This window comes from Synchiropus splendidus, chromosome 9, assembly GCF_027744825.2.
Source record: "Synchiropus splendidus isolate RoL2022-P1 chromosome 9, RoL_Sspl_1.0, whole genome shotgun sequence".
NCBI lineage: Eukaryota > Metazoa > Chordata > Actinopteri > Syngnathiformes > Callionymidae > Synchiropus > Synchiropus splendidus.
The window spans coordinates 17,767,646-17,788,527 of record NC_071342.1 but is presented as its reverse complement, the minus strand read 5'-3'; the positions used below and the strand labels follow the sequence as shown (position 1 = coordinate 17,788,527).

Here is a 20,882-nt window from a genome sequence, read left to right as displayed (position 1 = left end):
TTATTGCTGCTGGTGATTTCATGTCTTCTTGTCAGTGCTGGATGTGGCTATTGTCACTGAAGACGTACTGTCATCGTGTCTTTCAAATGTTGATGAGGATTGCTACAGTGGTGCATTATTGTGGTCTCGCTGGGGGACAAGTGCAGTGTGACAAAACCTTTAGATGCCCGATTCACTTTCAGGGGTCTTGTTCGCTGATCAGCCGCACATTGTGAGCAGGAGTTTATAATCCCAGAAAGCACTTGAGTTTCAAGACTCCGCAGTCATGATGAGAGCGGTGTCTGGTTCTCCTGGGCAAAAATGAGGTGCTAGTCATTTCACGTTAGTGCAAAATTCATGATGAATGACTCTGTTTTGGCATTTTGCACTGAATCATTGGCTCTTCTCTCAGACTCTGCTGGTCACATGGTGTTGTTGCACCGCCTCCTGCTCAATTTTGGTTATCTTTAGTCACACAATTGTTTCGACTGTGGTCTTTCACCAGGCACACCCTGCAGTTCCTGACCAGTGTTTGTGAGCCTTGCCACTAGGTTTGTTGCGTTTTAACTTGGAACCAGTCCTGAAACTTTGTATGGAGTTAGAAAACATCCTCATCAATATTTCCATACTGATGTTATGATTCAAATCTATTCAAGCTGAAGGTCACCAGCCCATCCCAGGATACTCACTCACACACCTACAAATAATTTAGAGCTGTCAGTCAACGCCTGTTGTTTATTTAAAGCAAAGTTCAGGTCTCTGAAGTCTTTTTCGGTTCACTGCTCGAGAACCTGGGAATAAAATAAAACCAGTCACAGCTGCTCTATGTGAGATTCTCTTGTTATGAAGCTTTTTTTTTTTTTTTTTTGAGGATACCATTTCCGTCTGCCCCCAATTCAGGAAACGTTTGAAATGTATCGTTTCATGTTGTGGTCTTTTCGGGTAAATTTATCTCCGCCGCACAAGACCTGCAAACACAGTCTGACCTAACCCACGCACAGAATGCTTCTCCGCGTATCCCGGCCTTTCCAAATCTATTCCTGGCCGGCGAAGGAGCTTTGATAGAGATCCAGAGACGAGTGAGGATGGTGCTGCTTTTAGACAACTTCTGCTTTGTTGTAATCAAAGCTTTGAGGAAGTGTCTTTTTATCTTTTCCCTTAGAGGATTGTTTATCAATAGCACACAGTTCGCTCACCATGCCGACTTGCTCTGCACTCTTCTTTGCTCTCAAAGCAGCCCGGCTAATGACTGTATAAATATTATCATCTGCCTTTTAATCAAGGAAATAACGTTTGTCTCTTGTCTTGTGTGTTGCACCAGACGCTGGAGGAACCTCCCTACTTGACTGTGGGGACAGATGTAAGTGCCAAGTACAGAGGGGCTTTCTGCGAGGCCAAGATTAAGACTGCGAAGAGGCTGGTCAAAGCCAAGGTGAGTTTCATTTAACTGGTTCAAGATCACCGATTGATTTTTCTCACTGTGGCTTGCTATGAGGTGATATCAAGCATCCTTTTTTTCTCTTTTTTTGTGAAGAATCAAGTCGCTTAAATTGCATTTTTGAGTTCTTCTGAAACGTGGTACATCTTGGTTGGAGATTAAGACAAACCAAAACTCTTTACAGTCAATGTTTATTAGTTTAGGGTGTGGGAATCCTGAAACAGCTCATGACTGGATCATGATTCAGGGGTTAGGGCTACCTATTTTTTACCATGCTTGTTTCCATCTGTTTGTACATTGAAGAATCAGAATAGTTATCAACTGTGATGGTTCCAAGAATCCATTTCCCCCCTGCTTCTTGACATAAAATGGTATATAAAAAATCGACATAAAAGCTGCGTAATAAATACGGTACATTTGCTATGAGATACAGTTAAGAAGGGAAATTGAAACATGATTAAGAGTTGTTGCTGAGAACGCCATTAATTTAGCAAATAAATATTTTGAATGTCAGTATAAAGAGGATTTGATTAAGCTCCTCCTTACCCCATCTCCCTCACCGGAAAAATAAAAAAACCAGAGGGGACAGTTTTGACTTTTACTGAATTGGGGACAATGAAAACGTTAGTTTTTAAGCAGGAGAAGTAAATCTGTCTCCCACCTGCAGCAGTGGGTCTCTTCGTGTGTGTGGCCGGAGAGAGAGTTGCAACTGACTTCAGTCATTATGGTCTCGATTTTTCTGTTTAAAAACACACCGAAAACCACCGTAATCATGTCCACTTCAATGATGTGTCACATATTATCCATTTGGTTTGATTTGTCGACTTTGTTTTGATAGGATTAAAAAAGAGGAAGATTTATAACTAATGCAATTTGTTATTTAAGTCAAACGGTCCCCACCTGTGGCCCCCCTGGCGTCACCAGTCTGTCATTGTAAAATAGCCAGAAATGACAGCAGCAGCAGCCAGCTGTGTCGCTTTCTCCGTGAAACTCCACCAGGTGGTTCAGGATGCTGCTTCTGCTCGCTCAGTTTGTAAAGTGGCCCAGCTGTGGCGGGTCTGGCTGAGCAGGTAGCATTACTGCCCCGGGGTCTCCCTCCTGTCCACCACGTTCCTCGTTGGCGCCGATAAAGGGATGAGCACGGTACAGTATCTCATTTCTCCACGGTGCGACCGGAGCATCTGGATAATACTATGGAGCCAGATCGCCGTCTGTCTTCTGCTCGTGTGTGGGAGGAACAAAGATTAGACGGCGGCTTTTCACGGTGTCGGTGCAGCGTCGTTTCCCCCTGCTGACACAATAGAGACGCGGAGATCTACCGCTCTCATCTACAAGCTAAATGATTAAATATCTCTTTTTGTCTTCAGTCGTTCGACAGGCTGAAAGAAATGCGCTGCTGCTGCTGGTATTTCCTTGTACAATCAATTCAATGGCTCATAAATGAATTAGCATATTAATTGGCTGAGTGTGGGATTTGTTTTTGGGTTGCTGTAGAGTGAATGTAAGCTCTGTTTCACAAACATTAAAACAGCAATTATTCACCGGCTTATACGAACATGTCACAGTAATGAATTCCTCCTCATTAATATCTGTCTGCTTGTGGAGCGACGCGAGAGGCGTACGGTGCCTGTGGCTTTGAGTGATTCTTCAACGCGCTGGAGAAGTGTGACGTTTCTCTTCAGATCCGCGTCTGTATTCAAACTGGCAAAAAGGAATCAATTAGCAGCACGTCGGTGAAATATTAAACACGTGACGGCGAGCAGGAACGCGCTGGATGCCTCACCGTCAGGCACTTAAAATGATGATGCACGAGTTATTTAGGTTTTTATGTATTAAAAGTGCTGAGGACTTGCCGCGTCTACTTCAAGTGGCAATTAAAACCAAAACACACAGTCTGACAAAGCAAAAGAGAATCTCTTGACATGAAAATTATCGTGATACTTCTTCATAAAAGCATCTTTTGCCTCTCTGCTTCTTAATAATCGGGAGATCTTTTACATATTTTCTCTGCGTGTTGAGATAAACTGGGCTTTGGAAGATGATGAGTTCACCCGCCCTTGTTTCTGTACTGATCCACTGGCCTCTTTTTATCGCGACTCTTCCTTATTCTCAATCCTCTTTCGCGCTTTGTTTTTAATGACATCACTTTAGCACATTATGTCAGTAAAGTTATACTAAAAGTGGTTAAATTGTACTTGCTAGTCACTCAAGAGAGACATGTGACGTCACAGTTCAAAATTAGTTGCCGCTCACTTGTTATTCATTGACACTCTCGAGGACCTGTGAAAATAAATGCAGATGTTTCTCAGTTCTCAAGTCCTGTTTTGTAAATAACCTGAACAGTGTCAGTGGTATTTACACAAGTTAAACACTCAAGCTGCTGCTAGCATTGTTGCCGCTAGCCACCGTCATTTTCAGATGACGCAATGTGACATCATTTCTCCGTGTTCATGCTTTCAGTGTTGCTTCATGTCGCTGGATCTTGATGTCTGTCCGGGTCAGGGAATGAATGAAATCTATGCTTTCAGTTTGTGTCACATTTTGGCTGCGTGAGCATGCTGTTGCGTAAAGCATAAAAAAGGCCGACGGGACTAGTGCACTCTGGTGAGTGACCTTTACGTAATGCGTTTTGGTCAAACACTTATTACTCATTTGGAGTGGTGCAGAAAGAAAGTCAATGCTTTTAAAGTGACGATTGTTTGGAGATTGTTCTTTTTTTTAAGCCTCAGTGTTGTGACAAATTAAAGTTATGTGAGATCTTGGAACTATGGTTACACTTTTCCTCTTAGTTCCTCTTCGTCCCTCTCAAAAGTTACTGTCCCCATGGGGCAAACACTCGGGTGGCTGAAAGACACCACAGTTGAAATGACGCATCCAACCTCTGCGACACCAGGCCGCTGCTGACTGTGCATCTGAATGTGTAATGAACATTAAAGGGAGGATACGTGTGTTTGTTTAGGTATGATACAACTGTGAAATTTCAAAAGCGTTTCACTATATTCACTTTTTTCTTTAATATTTTGGATCATTATTGAGCATTATTGCAAACATATGGAATACATCGAAGATAATTTAGTTAGCGTTGTAACTGGACCATCATACTACGATCCAGTAGTTATTCTACTACATTGGTGGCAGTTAGTCTTGGAAAGCCTACGTCAGAAACAGTGAATGAATACAAAAATGTACTATTGACTTGTCAGAGCTAGGAACTGATCTGAGCTGTGAGTGTGTGTCTCATAATTTATGACCTCTGCTGACAGATGCCTTCATCAACTCCTCCATCAGAACGGAAGCTAGTTCGAGAAGTAGTTGTTGCTCTTCCTATTTTTCGTGGTCTCACAGTTGTATTTGCTGTAGTACTGAATGTAACCAGTCTGCAGACGGAGACTGCTCTGATGCAAACCCCCCCGAGCTTTGTTAGTCACCGTCCTCTGTTGTCTCACAGGTGACCTTTCGGCCGGATCTGTCCACGGCTGAGGTCCACGATGAGAACATCAAAGGGCCTCTGAAGGTAAGCTGTGTGCATATCAATGTCACAAACATCACATGAAAATATTTTGTTTTGTGAGTTCTAACTTAAAATGCAGCAGAAAAAAGTAAAAAAAAAACACCACAGTACCTTTATCAGAATAAGGTCTTAACATCACTTCCAATATTAATGTCACTTTTTATTAGTTGCATTTGCCGGGTGTTTTATTTCTGAGATTTTGTCAGGATATCAAGTTAGAGATCCAAGTGTTGACGTGTGTGTTCCGCAGGTCGGCGCTGTTGTCGAGGTGAAGAATCAGGATGGGGTTTACCAGGAGGCCACAATCAATAAGCTGACCGATGCCAGTATATATACTGTTGGTGAGTCAATACAATAAACTAAAATGACTCTCATGAGTTGTGATATCAGCATGCATGCGTTTTCATCCCTCTACTGCTGAACGATTACTCTCACATGCTCCCTTTTTGACTGGAGCAGCCAAGTTTACCAGTTTAGTGTTGCAACTGACTTAAGGTTTGGGATTTTGCTGTCGAAACATGTGCCTGCAGCAGCTGGTAATGACTCCTTTAAAAGTGGGCTGATCCTGGCCAGCATCTCAATAAAAAGCCCAGAACAGTTGTGAGGAGTAAATTGTTGGTTCGTCTCCACCACAGGCCCTCTGCCATCACACTGCGGTGTTATCATGAGACTGGTAATAACTGATGCAAGAGAAACATGTGAAATCAAGAGACAGAGTAAAACAGATGCGTAGTAGCCGCTGTGTACAGACGTAGGAATCTAGTCCACATGATAGCTACTCTGCACCCCATCAGTGCTGAAGCTGAAAAATGAGTCATGATCTCTTTTGCGTTATCTTTTATTTATTTCTATTTTTGAGACCTGTCCTGAACAAAGGGCTTCATCAGGGGTACTGATGATCCACTCGCCTGCTCTGAAGTCCTGACACTGACAACCCCTCCGACGGCCTGTCAGGGAGATATATGTTGTGCTGAATCTGTTAGAACCCTCCTCAAAGGCACGAATATTCTGTTTGCTGTTCGTGCATCAAGCCAGAAAGGTAGCACTGTGTGAGATGGAGTCTCCGAATGTGGGCGCATACGCGCAGCTGCAGGTGCATCATTGATGGAAGGTGGTCGCTGTTCTCAACTTGTGGATTTCTGCACTTCACGGATCTCCTCAGATGCTCCCGAGTGAAAGTAGCAGTTTTGCTCAAATAAAAAAAAAAGCTAGCTGCCATTTTGAGTTCAAGTCAAGGAGCAAACCTGTTTCTATTCCGTGCTGAGTTTGTGTGTCGGCCCTAAGCTTGCTACATGGATCTGCTTACTTGGTAAACAAGCCACTCTGATTTCCTCCCACTCCGCAAAAGCATCCAAAAGTGGCTGCTCATCTGTCACCATGTTTTATGTGATAATCTATTAAAGGCGTCCCCTGCTTATTGCCCCAACTAGCCAGGATAAACTTAAGCTCTGGCCCAACCACTGTTCGGAAATATCAAGCCTTGAATTTTACGATGGTGTCTGCACTATGATGCACACTCTACTACAGAAAACAAAACAAAACAATTGAACTGTGAGTTTATTTGATTGTTTCTGTGGAGGTTCTCTAATGCAATTGCAATTGGAGAGTCTAAGTATCTTGATATAAGTCAAGGCAATTCCTCTATTTGACAGTTAACACTGTTGGAATAACAATAAAAACAAACCATTAACATATTTCCATTGCTTGTTGGTTTAACATGACGTTTTATTGTTATGTTCTGCTTCATATATCACTATTACATTACTCACTGAAGGCTGATAAAACACTGACTCAATCTGTGTAACTGTAAAATGCCTTTCACTCTTAACTCATCTTTATTGGACAGTGCGGTGCATAAATCTATGCTATGATAAAAATCATTAGATGACTAGATAACAGATGACAGTCACCTATCTTCATGCCTCAAGTGAAGATGGGGATTTAGTTTTTAGTGAGCCGTGCCTCTCAAGAACACTGCTGTGTCCTGTTATCATAAACAGCCTATTAATAAAGTTTTAACCTCCACTTTCCGAGTCAGCAGCGGCACAGATGACAAACGAAGCTGTCATAAAATGCTGAACGAGTCAGTCAACTGTTGCCAGACTGTCACTTGTTGCACAGGAATCACCACAGGGATTCGCTCCTTCTTCAAACACTATTTTTTTTAAACCACGGTTTCATTCCTTTTCTTAATCTGTGAAGAAAATCACAAGTGACTGCTGGAAACGCGTCAAGTGTGTTCTGCTCACGGAGGTTTCCCAGTCGCATGTGAGCGAATGCTGCCTGCATGAATAAACCCGCGAGGATAAGATTTGTTATCGCTCGTGTGTAAATTATCGGCCGCGTTGTGTGCCACTAAATTGAATTTGAATTGCTCCACTTCATTATTTGAAATGAAAAGATGATATTTTTTATTCATAGCGTCACATGTGCCGGGCTGATCCATCCTGAATAATTTGTTTTAAAGAATCACTTCAAGCAAAATACTGTGATGCTGACGATGAGCCCAGTTTAAAACTTCCAGTGTTTAAACACTTTTCCATGAATTTGATTTCTAAATTTAATACACTTCTCAAAATCAAATAAAATTTTGGTTTCTGATTTAATTGAAAAACACAAAGCAAGTTCTTTTTCATATGACCTTTTTTTTTGTTACTTTTTCTAGTTTTGTAAATAGATCTATATCCATGTACAACACATCACAAAATATATTTCTTTTCCCTTTTTGCTTTGTTAAAATATTTAAATTAATTTAATCTTGTACTATACGTCTCGTTGTCTGTTATTTTATGTTTTATTTTAAATGTTTTGTATGGACGCTGATGCAATTTTTTGTGGGTTATAATTTAATCATTTAATATTGCATTAGTTAATATCATTTTTAAGTTGTGTTGTTGTTTTGATGCCCAGGAAGATATTCAATATTCAGTGCTATTTTCATATTGTTGGGATAAATAAACTGGTTTCATTAATATAAAAAACAGAACCGCTGCTAAATAATTTAATAAAAGTGTTGAACAATTAAAAATGGAAATGCAAACAAACAATACAGCAAAAAACAAACAAAAAATAGATAATCATCTTTTAACTTGTTGCAAAGTGTGAAATAAATCACCCAAATGCTGTATAAGTAATGGCTGCTTGCTCTTCACAGATGTTCTCTGCCTCAGCGTTGTTTATGTTCATGTCTACAGGAGACTCATTTTTCTGGTGTTTTTCAAACAGGATTGTTAGAGTTGGCTGTAGTTTCTTACAGTAGGTCTAGTCACAGGTCGACTTCTCTCTGCTTCAGTCTTTCAAACATATACAATTCTACTTTGATAAGACCAGCCAGACTAAGATCAGTCATCGTGAACAGAAGCCTTACAACCTTACATCATCTGATGTTTCATGACAATTGTATTCAATGCAATTTTGTCAATTCAGTTTATTTAAATGTGGTATGTTTTATTTGGATATATTAGTCCATTACCCTTGTGCAGACCACACAATATAGATGTCCTTTATTGAAGAGATGAAATGTCAGTTTGTGTAGCTGGAGTGAGATGTCTCTTCCTTATGAGCAGTTTGTCGTCCCTTTTTTTCCATGCTGCATTTTTATGGGGTTTCATTTCCTAAATTATGATTGTATTACACATTTTCATTTCCTTCTAGCCTGGCGGTTCTCTTATTCAGTAACAACTGTTGGTGTGGCCTCCCGCTGCAGCCCTAGTTTTCCATTTGTCTTTGAGGAAGAGTAAATTGCTCTCCCCTCAGCGGTTGTCTAAGTTAGTTTGTGAGAGTCTGCACCCAATTCCAGAAGCAGAAAACATCCCATTTCTCACAAGACCTGAATACTTAGCGGACACGCCACCTGTGTCACACTCGCTGTGGAATAAAGAGTGTTCCTCCTTTTCCGCCTTAATGATCCTCCACTATACAACGTGCTGCATAAAATCTGCTCCTAGTAGTTGAGGTCAATACTTAATGGGATTTTATTCAATGTAAAGTTGTAAAGGTGTCAGAATGAAACACTTGAGGTCAGGCCTGAACATGCTGGTCTTCGTCCGTGTGGCCTGTGTTTATGAAGGAAGATGTCGGGGACTTGTTTAAATGAGCATCTCGGTCCTTGAAGCTCCGATAGAGCGAGTCTGTCACTTGCTTGTGGCAGCCGCACTTTTAACGGCAGATTGCCTGTTTGTATGTGAGGAAACTCCTGTCTCGAGTCACGCAGCCTGATGGTGTTGTCTCCTGTCATCTTCGCAGTGTTTGACGACGGCGATGAAAAGACCTTAAGGCGTTCGTCTCTCTGCCTTAAAGGAGCTCGTCACTTTGCGGAAAGTGAGGCAAGTATCGCCGCGTCCGTCTGCGCAGCTTTCATGTGAGACCGAGCTGTTTTGTGTTTGCTGCCATTTCTCCGCTCCTCATCCCAATCTTTTGTTTGCTCATTCAATGCGTAATTCTTCACTTAAGTCTTTGGCACTGTTTTTATTAAAAGACAATTGTCTTGTGAAAGATTCTGACTCATTTTGGTGTGTTCCGCAGACGCTCGACAGACTCCCGCTCACCAACCCTGAGCACTTTGGCACACCTGTCATCGGCAAGAAGGGCAACCGCGGCAGACGATCAAACCCAGTGTGAGTATTGTCCTCCTCTCTGTACATTCTCCCGTGGTAATTACAAGCCAGCGCGATGAAGGTTTGATAGCAGCGAGGAGGACTATCTACTTCCAGTCGTCTGAAGTAGCAGTAGCGGGAACGCAATTGACTCCTTGTCATCTTCATCACCTCTGCTCCCGAGGCAGAGCAGAGTTCCCGCTCCGGCTTCTCTATTAAGCTAAACTCCTGTTTATGCATGACGCATGGCGATAATGTGTCGCGTTTGATTCCCCTGCACTCAAATATTCCGCTGGGCCTGACTGCCTCATTCCTTTAACCATTCATTTCCGTCGGTAAGGGCCGGGTGAGAAGGATCGGAGCTGGGTATGATTGCCACGGCACTCTGTCACCAAGAGAGGACAGTGTGCACCGTGATCTCTTTCAGACAGCACAGCTAATGCTTTTCAGTGGAATAAAATACTCTGAACATCGATGCAATATTGACTTTGGAACAGTTCCGGCTGCACATTAGCACCTTGAACCTCGTCTGCCTCCTCGGTAGTGCAGCCTCTCCCGGGAGCATCAGCTGCCGCTTCTTGGATCCGCGTTCCGGAAATAAATAAACCTTCGGCTAATTCTTGTTCAAAGATTCCAGGTTTCTTGAGTGAACAGAGACCTTCATAATGTCTCTGTGTCTGGGTGAGGATTAGAGCTCGCACACTCTGATTTTATCATGTCTTTTGGAAGGCAATGTAAAGCTGGAAAACCTGCTGGAAGAGAGGGCTTGAATTAAAAGAAGGATAGATTGAAGTATGGAGGAGAGAGAGGCATGAAGCATTGTGGAAGGCAACATGAAAAAGTTGGCCTGTAATGAATGGATGAGGGAAATATTGGAGGGAGGAAGACATGAAGGACGCAAGGGAAAAATAAAAGGCCAAATATAAGAGGAAGGAAGTGTGCTGATGGCGTGAGGATGAAAGGTTAGAAATTGAAAGAAGTATGGATGGGAGAAGAATGGAAGTGATGAGGCTTAAGATGAAAAGGTGAGTGGAAGAAGGAAGAGAAGAGGGGTATGCTATGAGGGACAGTACAATGGAGTGTGGCTATGAATGAATGAATGAAAGGAAGGAGAGTAAGTCGTGGTGGAAGGATTGCTTGGTATGAGGAAGGACAGATGATAAGAATGTGTGAGGGGTGGAGTATTGTGTGAGGAAGATGCAAGTAAGGAGGAAATATTCAGAGACAGAAGGGATGGGAAATGGCTTTTAGCTAGGATTTTGAAACCCTGCCCCCAACCCATAACCCCTCCCTGTCCCGACGCACCATGTCAACCACTGACAACTAGCAACCTGCTTTGTAAAAAAACAAAGCTGTAAACATCTATAACATGAGTTTTCTCAAGAGAAGCATGTAGGTGCATAAGCTGTGATGGTTTTCTAAGCTTTTCACAACCACAACATTCATTCATTCAAACAATAAATATATAAAGGCTTGTTGTTTGATTAAATAAATAAAACTCCTTGAATGTTGATCCCTGTCAAGCTATTTTGCTCGCATTCTGAAAGGGCTGTGTGTTCGCCCGCTTGCCGCTGGGATGCGAAGAGTTCAAAACGATTTGTTATTTTTGTGAACGATTGTGTAAAGTTTGGAACTTATCTGCGGTTCCCCCCTGTCATCAGCGTCAGACATCCCATCAACAGCAGTGAGCTTCCATGCTGTGAGTGTCGCGACTTACTGCAAGATTACGGTGCTACAAACAAATATGGCGATAGCCAAAATACGGTTGCGAAAGGTTCGAGCATCTGCATATTTGGATCATATTCTGCGAAATTACCGGGCGGAAACACAATTTAATGTAAACCAGTGAGATGACACTATGAGTTGGGCATTATACAGGCACTAATAATACATTTAGGGTGTCCTGCTAAGGGAACAGGGCGTCCGGTTTTGAGTGCAGGAGGCCGTCCATTTTTTATGTTTTGCAGTTTTGGGCTAAAAGCCTGGATGCGAATGTAGTGTGACAGATGGAGGAGATGGAATGTGGAAGTTTGGAAGCAACAGAGGAAAGAACATGCGATGAAGGAGAGTGGGGAAGTGACGGAAGAAAGTTGGGAATGGTGAGATTGGAACATGGAAGGATGAAGAGAAGGAGGGAAGTCAGTTGGAAATGAGTAAGGTGAGATGGTAGGTGTTTCAAAGAAAGAAGGGAAGATGTGGGCAAAAGGATGTGGAAGCATGTAATGATGGGAGAAAGAGGCAGATAGAAGGATGGAGGGAGAAATCATCGGACCGTAATGTACATTTAAAGCTAGAGAGAGAACTGAAGAAAAAGATGCAATCAGACACATTGTATTGAGGAATGGAGAGGTGGAGGGAAGAAGAAAAACCAATGGCGACTGAATCATTGTAAATGAAAGGAAGGAAGGAGAAAGAATTGATTGATGGGAGCTTAAGTGGGAGAAGGAATGAGCGAATGAAGGAGAAGAAAGAAAGGGAAAGGAGGGGGAGTTGCAATGGAGGGCTTTGAATACATATAGAAGCCAGAAGACACAAAAACAAATGGGTACGATGTTGCACTTTTCCGTCCCGGTGCATCTGTATTCCAACAGACACTGTCGAGTCACACTTCAGTGTTGTGCCGTGGGTTTCACAAATCCCCATTCTCGATCCCTTCTCCCCTGAAGAAGTGATTTAAAACTCTGTGACAGAAATGTGAGTGATATTCATCTCCAGCATCCATCTCCTGACACTAACAGGAAGCCGCTCTTTTCTTTTCCGACTCGCTAGGTAATTTTTATTTTTTTTAAGCCTAGAATACGGAGCCCTCCGTTAAATTGCCGTCTGTGCAGCCCGAGTGTGTCGTTTCGGCTATAATTCAGAGTTTATTGTTGTTGATGTTATTGGAGTAGAAGTTGTAGTAGCAGCCGGACTGATTTAGTGGCCCTCACTCCTGCCAGAGATAGTGTGCGTGTGTAGCGACTGAGTCGCTCTCGACGGAGGCCTGGTGAGGCGAAACAAAAAAGGGTGGAGGATCCGTTTGCCTGCCGGGGCTGCTTGCATGATCATATTCAGACGCACGCCTGCCAGTGTGTTCTGGAGAATGTTTACCACAGACAGACTCGGCTAACTTTGCATTACAAAGGTGGATAGTTTGGAATCCTGTTCACCTTCACTTCAATAATGTTGTTTATGTTCCAGGCAAGAGGAAGAGCTGTCTTCCTCCTCCAGTGAAGAGGAGGAGAGCGACCAGCGGCAGAATGAGGATCTGTTCGGTAAAGTGGTCTGCGTGGACGGCGTCATCATGGGCGATAAGAAGAAGACCTCCTGGTACCCGGCACTGGTGAGCGCTCTCAAATGACTCCGAGCAATGCGTCCCCGTCCAGAACACCAGCAGCAGGCCATTATGTAACCGCTGCAGCTCAAGTCACTCATGTTTTGTTGCTCACAAGTGATGGATCTGCTGATACAGACTTGCTGAGCTCTCGTGCTTTTTAATCCATTTCTCTTCAAACTGGTTATTCAGGATGTTGAAAAACGGTGCAAAAAGAATCAGTGGAGAATGAGTGTCTGTCTTCAGCGCTGCCTTTCACCATGTAGCGTTGAAATCCTCCTCCCCTTCTCAGTTTGTTGTTCTTGGCCTGCTGGTGACAGAGCTCCATGCTGCCTCCTTGTGGCTGGTCAGAGAAGCACATCGCTGTGATTTAAAGAATATATATATTGCGGTTTGGGGTCGTCAAGACGAAATGTGGGACGGTATTATATTACAGTAGCAGGATTGATAGACGTGATCACATTAAGTTATTGTTTTGGAGTAGGTAAAACCAGAGTTGAACCAGAGCTACTGCTTAGTTATGTAATCATCAATAAAAGAGGAAATGAATTAATTGATATTTCTATCAGATAAGGGATTTGTGAAACTTGTGTTTATGTCTTTAAAAAAAACCCCAATATTTTTACTTACAATTAATCAAGGCTGTCAATTAAAAAAATGGAATTAACTTAAGCTCGCTTACTTCAAACTGTACAGGGTTCTCCACATAAATATTAGATTTATTTTTATATACTGCTGCTATGAGTTTCTTTTAAAGAAAATGTTTTTCTAAACACGATTTTCTCCTGCAGAAAAGAAGCTTGACCATGAAACAAAAGTAAAGGAAAGTCATATTAACATTAAAAGAGCTATTAAAACATGAATGAAAAATGCAAAATGCGATTTTGTGTTGGGAAAAAAAAAGCTAACATAACTTAATAAAAATGTAGTGCGGTGATGTGTGGGGCTTTTTATTTACTGTGCTGGAAATACATATTTATACTAAGGATGGTATATAAATGCATTCATTCCAATGCCAAATGAACTGTCGTAACAAAAACATCCAGGATGAAGAAGACGGTATGAGATGACGTGTATGAAGAGAATTGGGTCTGAACAGAAGCACAAACATGTCGCTGTACTTTCTCTTCTCCCTGATGTATAAGCTCATGTGTTCAGATTCAACTGGAATTTGAGCATTCTGGTGTCAAATATGAAAATATGATTAATTGCAATGAATTAGTTATAAAACATCTAATTAATAGATTTATTTTTTGAGTCCCTGAATTTACAGATTTTCATCACAGAAGAGCAGCAAAAACTATTTTTTTGTTTTCAATTAAGTTTTATTTAATCGAAGATCTGAAATATTCTGTAGATGATCCAAAAAATATGTGCAGTTTATGATATATTTTTTCCCCCAAATACCACTAACCCTGGTATCACTTGTAGACCATTTGTACAGTAAACCTCATTTAGAGTCCCAATGTTAAAGAGGTTTGAGCACTAAATCGTCAATATGACAAACTGTAGATCCCTGAGAACTCTCTCTATTGATTATAGACATGTTCAAGTCTCCATGCCGCTCATGACGGCTTTGTTCGCAGTTGCTCTCTGCATCAGGCCACACCCCCCACGCACATGCCCTTCATCTCCTGCAGCGGCTTTCTATCTTTTCCTGGGTAGTAAACTTAGTGATCCATCAGTTCTGGCCTTTCCCTGGCACGTCTCTTGCCATTGCCTCACACAGTGACAGCCCTCTCATCTTTCACTTTATTATTAGACTCACAGACTCACTCACTCACGCCCTCTGCTGCCTCATCTGAACTCTCCAACATCTCCTCTCTGCCCACCCAGGTCACGTCTCCGGACTGCCATGAAGACTTGACGCTAAAAAAGGACAGCATCTTCGTCCGCTCTTTCAAGGATGGGAAATTGTAAGTGATGTTTCACTTCAGCTGTAAAATCATGGTGATAAATGTCTGATTCATTCCTGGTATCAAATTATCTCGTCCATCAACCAGCTGGTGACATATTTAGCTGTTGAGTTTGTTACTATTAATCCAAGCGGTCTTATCTTTTTTTTATTGGTACGACTGGTTGCAGGGGTCACTGCCTTATTTTCATTTATTATTATATTGAGATCAGTTAGTTGAATATCGTCACACATTTCAAATATTCTATTATTCAGTAATCTATCATGAGTAAGCCATTTACATTTTGAGCTTTGAACATCTAAGTCAATAAAAAGGTATTGACCCATATAGCATCGCATTTTTGATGGTACTGTTCGGAATATGGTGCTCAAATAGTGAAGACAAAAACTCAATTGACAGACTGAGATGTTGACAATAGTGCATAAGATATGAGGAGGAATCTGTTGTGGTGAAATTTGTCATTTATATTAGTTGTGTTTTATTATTATAAAGTATTGGATATGATGTGGTTCTGAGTGTATTGCAACTTTTCAGGCTTCCACTGAAGATGCTGATGCAGTAATGGAGTGTGGAGGGCATGAAGCCGTGAATGAGGGTGTCTGAGGTGGATGGACGGAGATGCATCTTTGAGATGAAAAAAGGCTGCGCCAGTAATTTGGTTTATGTGCTGTGTGAAAGAGGTAGTTATCAAAAATGACTGCGAGGTCTGGCGCTGAGAGGAAGGACTAGGAATTGATAGTGAGGGGAGAAGACTTTGAAGTGTCTGAAAACAGCAGCCATCTATTGAACTTGCATCTGATTGCTCAACTTAGCGAAATAAATCACAGTTAAAGGCGTTTCACAGACAGCTTTCTATGAACTTGTGATTTGATTTGCGCCGTTTTTATTTCGGCTGCCTCTATCCTGTTTGCACCTAGCAAATGATCATACAAGGTCTTCATTTTTTCCCTCCCTTTCGCTCCTGTATGTGGATGATTTTAAGTCGCGTGACTCCCGAGAAACCTGCTGCACTTTGGCACAGATTTGTTATTGTCTGAGCACATTTCTTCTACCACCCTTCAGCGCTCCTCTCTTGTTTACGTCTACACTCGCCTGGCTGTCTTTTGGGAAAACAACTCCAATGTTTAGCTTTCAAACGTTTCCCCTCTCTGTCAGAGGTTCACTGGCGTTTTATCACCCGGCCTCATGACTCAATCTCGTCCTGCCAATGTCATCATCATCTGCAGGTTTGAAGCTCAAAAAGCTTCTTATTGCTGATGTCTGTGATGATGAGACGATAAAGGATGATGAATGAGGAGTCTTTTTTTAAACGAATCCTCACTGCTCTAATATCTATTGAGTCTTTGCCGCCCATGCTGTCGCTCTGTCTATTAAACTCTAAATGAAGATTTCCCCTGTTGTAGCAAGCTGAAGCCAGAAATCTGCTCATTAAACTGAACGTTATTTTTGGTTCAAATGCTAATGTTCGCTTGAACTAAATCAATAATTTGCTCCTTCCCTCGAGCGACCGAATATCAACAATGAAAGTAAATGGAACGAAACAACCATTTGTTTCGAAGATCTGAAAAGATTCTCCAAAATGAAAAGTGAATATTATTAAAATGGATGTTGAGTCATCATCATGGCGGTGACAGGAGATCATTTTCCCAGTTTAAGCAAAAAAAAAAAAAAAGAATGAACTATCATAAGAATTTAACATCAAAGCCGACAGATTCATTAGAACCACAGTGCTACAGTGCTCCTCCAAGTCGAGGTGACTCTGGCATCTTCCTGAAAACTCTACGGAAATTTACATTTAAGAATCTAAAAAGTCCTGGCTGCTGATGTGGCATACACGCTCATCCATCACCACCGGCTGGGACTCTTGTTATTGTCTGTCTGGCAGTGCCTCGTGCAGTTCATGAGTCGAGTCAATGCTTCGGCGTCGCGAGGTCACCGTGTGCTCTGCCTCTTTCCTCCGGAGAGTTCTGGATTGTCAGTGATAATCACTCGACAAGACTCTCAGAAACAATAGCTGGAGAAAAGAAAAGATTCTTTAGCCTTTGCCGCTGCATCCGGAAGGGGAGGCAGGGACGTTGGACCAGAGCTTCACGAGACATTCAACAGAAGAGAGGTTGCCTTGGTGACGGAGGAAACAGAAGCCCCTATCATTGTTTCTTCAATTGCTGGTGTTTAAACCTCTGATTATGGAGAGCAGATGTTCTTCCTGTCTCAGGCTTCATGCTGAGACAGTTGGTTTTTTTTTTTTAAGATTGAATTTGGATTCTGAGAATGTCTGCATTACGACCACGTCTGCTCCTTACACTCTTTTGGCGTCAGACTTGAAGCTCTTGTGCCATGAGCCTGGTCCTGACTTCTTAAAGAGGTGTGGGAGATCCTGGAGGTGCTTGATGTAGAGCCGTTGCTTCTCAACAAAAGTCTTGTTTGTGTCTTCTCAAGCTAATTTGGTCATCATAATGGTAATTTTTATATTTTAGTTAAGCTTCATTCTGAATTCTTACCTGTTTTGTTCCCCCCCAAAGCTGCACTGCAGTTTTCACAGGTTAGTTTAGTAGGTGATTTTCTTGAAAACAATGCTGTAGAAAACAATCTACATTTGGGAAATAGTAATAATAATAATAATGTTAATATTTCGCCAGACACAAGCAATAAATAATTCTATATTATGATCGACACATAATCTGATACAACATATAAGCTCTTCTTCCCTGCTCGCCAGGCCTACATGTTATGATGAAATTAGATGACTTGATGCATACATTGATATATGAAGATATGAGTCTTTTTTGAAGTGTAAAAAGAAAACCTTTAGTCACTCTAGAACATTGACTTCAAGCCTTGCAAATGTGTAGTATAATTATCATTAACGTAAATAAAATCAGAGTAAAAAATCGACAGTGTTGAGGGGTATCTACACGCTCCTACACTCAGGGGTTCTAGATCTTTCCCTGTGAAGATTGGGTTCGCCATTTATTTGGACTACAGCAATGGATCATGGCAGTCAGTTGATGGAATCAGAAGTGGATCTGGGAAAATTTTGCGACACCATGATGACAGAGCTGGCCGTCTGATGATCTAGCTTGATACTTAACACCATGGCCAATAAGGGAAGGGATCTAATAAAGAGCAGACATGAGAGGTGTGGCTTGGGTCGTCCAAATCATCTTTGACTGGTGTTGAATTGCACCTGCTTGGTCACTAGGCGGTGACAGTGTGTGTCAGTGGGTGTCACCGCTGAAGTCACAGTGTGGAACCTCTGTGACTGGGAGTACGGGTTGCCAGATTTTTGACCGCGGTCGCGCTGGGATACGGTGGGATCGCAGCCTTTTCGCATCATTTACACCACGGACATAGTCATCCAGCTCTATCCAACACCACCTTTTTTATTCCTGCAGATTACTAGTAGAAGTGTTTTCTCCATCAAAGTTGAAGCGCTTTGTTTCGCATGATGTGATTTCTGAGCTTACTGCTGAAATGAGATTCAGAGCTGTCAGTAAAGCCACTATCCCACCTCTGATCTGGTGCCGGCGCGGTCGACGGCGTGTTGTTTGTGTGTAAAGTCACTCCATGACGAATCTAGTCATTGGATCTGCTCAGCTGCTCTTAGATAGCAAAACAAATCATTTTTGAGGCCCAGGAGCCGAAACCACTGTCTGCTTTCAACTTACAAGCTCTGCTGATCTATCCATCTGCCGAATCATCCAAGACTGTGCACAGCTGCCGCGGAGATAGTGTGAGGGAGGAATCTGTGATTAGTGTTGTCTGTCTGAGCTGCCAGTGGGTTATTGGCGGCCGCCACCCGGGTCAGACACTTTCACTGTTGGTCTTCTCCTGTTCTGAGTGACACGGGGTAATAACACACTCCTCAATGTTGTCTTCGGTTATAGAGAAACATCTTGACCTTATGTCTGTTACCTTTTTGTTTTACAGCTACACTGTGTTGAGGAAAGACGTGCGGGAAATTGACCGCGATTGTCCCCCAAAAGCAGATGCCGGTGTGAAACCAGGTGAGTGAGTGCAAGCGCAGGGTATGATTTTGCATTTAGCAAAATGCATGTTGCTTGTGAGCGTTTATGTATGTTGGTAAAAATACAGAAGGATTTCATGTAAAGGAATAATGAGTTTTTGTGGCGTGCTGAGGTCAGTGGGTATCAAAACGGAGGAAGGAAGTTAGGGCGAGGAGCCAGTACACTGTAATCCCTTCATCATTTCAGATCCCCCGCAAAAAGTGAAAATCCCCAATCCAAACACACTTCAAATGAATTCCAAACACCCTCTTAATTCTTTTTAATAAGCCTTGTATTAGCGAAGCACAGCCGCTACGGGTCCTCTCTGGCTCGCTCGCTCACTCGTGGCACGCAGCCTACGCAGCTCATACAGTGGAACTGTGAATGGCTCAGCTGGTGCTGGAATCAGAGAAGTGTCTTCTTCCCCCTGGGCAACTTCTACTATTTACTTTGTTTTCTTAGCTTTATTTTATTAAGGTACGAATAAAAAAAAAACTTTTAATACGCAAGCAGATGAGGGATTGATGTATTTTTGTTGTGGGAGATGCTTGTGAAATGCAGCAGCTGGTGTCCCCCATGTTTGTAGCTCTGTGTTGTCCTTGTTGGTCATGCAGTGTAAATGGGTCGAGTGTGGCCGCCATTCTGCAAGTTTTTGCTTCTTATAAATTTGAAATTACTGCATTTTAACCTTTACAAATACAAAGCTACTGCATTAGTATGTGAGTACTAAAAACAGGTGCCCTTTAAAGTAGCGTTTTTCAACCGCAGTGTGCCGCGGGACAATGATCCAATTTCACCTCATTTGCCCAGAGATATAGGTGGCCGATATGATGACATGACATGGATTTGCTGACATTCTAAATGCACAACAAAATAAATGTGAAGTGAGAAAGAATACTTGTTATTATGAAGCTAATTCCATAAGCAAAGAATGCTAAGGATTTTTCTGGACACTCAAAACTACAATAAAATCATGCAAAAGAGAAGTGATAAAATCGAAAGTTATTAGAAGTAAGTAAACAAATCATGATATATTTTGCCATATTGCCGCCCCTTTCTGGACACATTTGAAACAAATACATTTTTTGCAATTTGTTTCTGCAAACACCCTGGAAAAATACTGCGTGTCAGTAGCTGCAGTTTTTCACAAATGACTAGGGATTTTCTATGGGACTTATCTATAGGATAGATTCCTTTGGTGGTGTGCGTCTGGATTTTTTCAATGAACCAAGGCTGCCGTGGCTTGAAAAAGGTTGCAATACTTTAAAGCTTTAAAAGTCACCTTGTAGGAGCTTGGACATGGAGGGTGGAGCAGCAGCAGCGAGCAGCTTTGGTTATAATAGCCTGAGCATCTTTGGTTGAACGCAAATGAAACAAAAATCCAGGATAACTGCAATTAATATCAGCAATAATATTTGTTGTAAAGAACAAGTCACGCTTCCAATCTTTCTGCCTGTGATGTGTTATGTGATAGGTTGAATTCGAGGTCAAGGTGTTCTGGGTTTGATCATTTGGCTAACCAGACATAGTGAAACAGTTTGTCAAGTTGAATTGCTTTTATTTTGTTTGGATAAATACAGGAAAGTCCAGCAAAGTAGTCAAACACTGATGGACGTTTGATGTCTCGCTGTCATCTTGTTGAGGGACGGACCTCACGGCGCTCTGCTCTGATTGCTTCTACACCAGCCGGACATAATGTTGGCTGGGTGCCAGAGCTCAAGAAAGTTTGGTTTCCTGCAGCGACGGAGCGCTGCTGTCACTTCACAGTCTATTTTTATTTGAAGTTCTCAAAGGCCTCCAATATAAATAGCATTTTCTGCAGCGGAACTCTCACTCCAGCAGCTCACTGTCTTCTTTAAATGGTTTGTGCACCGTTGACTCACGCCTTTATATATTTACCGCCCTGCAAAAGTGTGAGACAGACATCTGCTGAGGTGCCGAGATGTTTCCAAAACACCTTGTGACGTGCACCCTAAAATGGCACGGTAGTATTTTGGGCAAGGTTTTGTTGCAACTTCAACCACCAGTTTTGAAGACTGATTTAGTTTAAAAATGCTATGAATGCATCATAAAAAGTGTTTTTTTTTTTTTTTCGGGCTGTAGATGGTTCAGGGACATGTAGG

The 20,882-nt window shown here is 42.1% G+C and overlaps 1 protein-coding gene across 1 annotated transcript in view; it reads left to right on the top strand.

Annotated features, from left to right (window-relative positions):
• The window catches only part of arid4b (AT-rich interaction domain 4B), a 55,138-nt gene that overhangs the window by 24,150 nt on the left and 10,106 nt on the right, over window positions 1-20,882 (top strand). Inside the window, exons 6-13 of the mRNA XM_053874789.1 lie at window positions 1,301-1,411; window positions 4,866-4,931; window positions 5,179-5,269; window positions 9,174-9,253; window positions 9,453-9,544; window positions 12,704-12,845; window positions 14,673-14,752; window positions 18,683-18,759. Coding sequence (XP_053730764.1) covers window positions 1,301-1,411; window positions 4,866-4,931; window positions 5,179-5,269; window positions 9,174-9,253; window positions 9,453-9,544; window positions 12,704-12,845; window positions 14,673-14,752; window positions 18,683-18,759 — 739 coding nt within the window. The remainder of the gene's footprint in view (window positions 1-1,300; window positions 1,412-4,865; window positions 4,932-5,178; window positions 5,270-9,173; window positions 9,254-9,452; window positions 9,545-12,703; window positions 12,846-14,672; window positions 14,753-18,682; window positions 18,760-20,882) is intronic.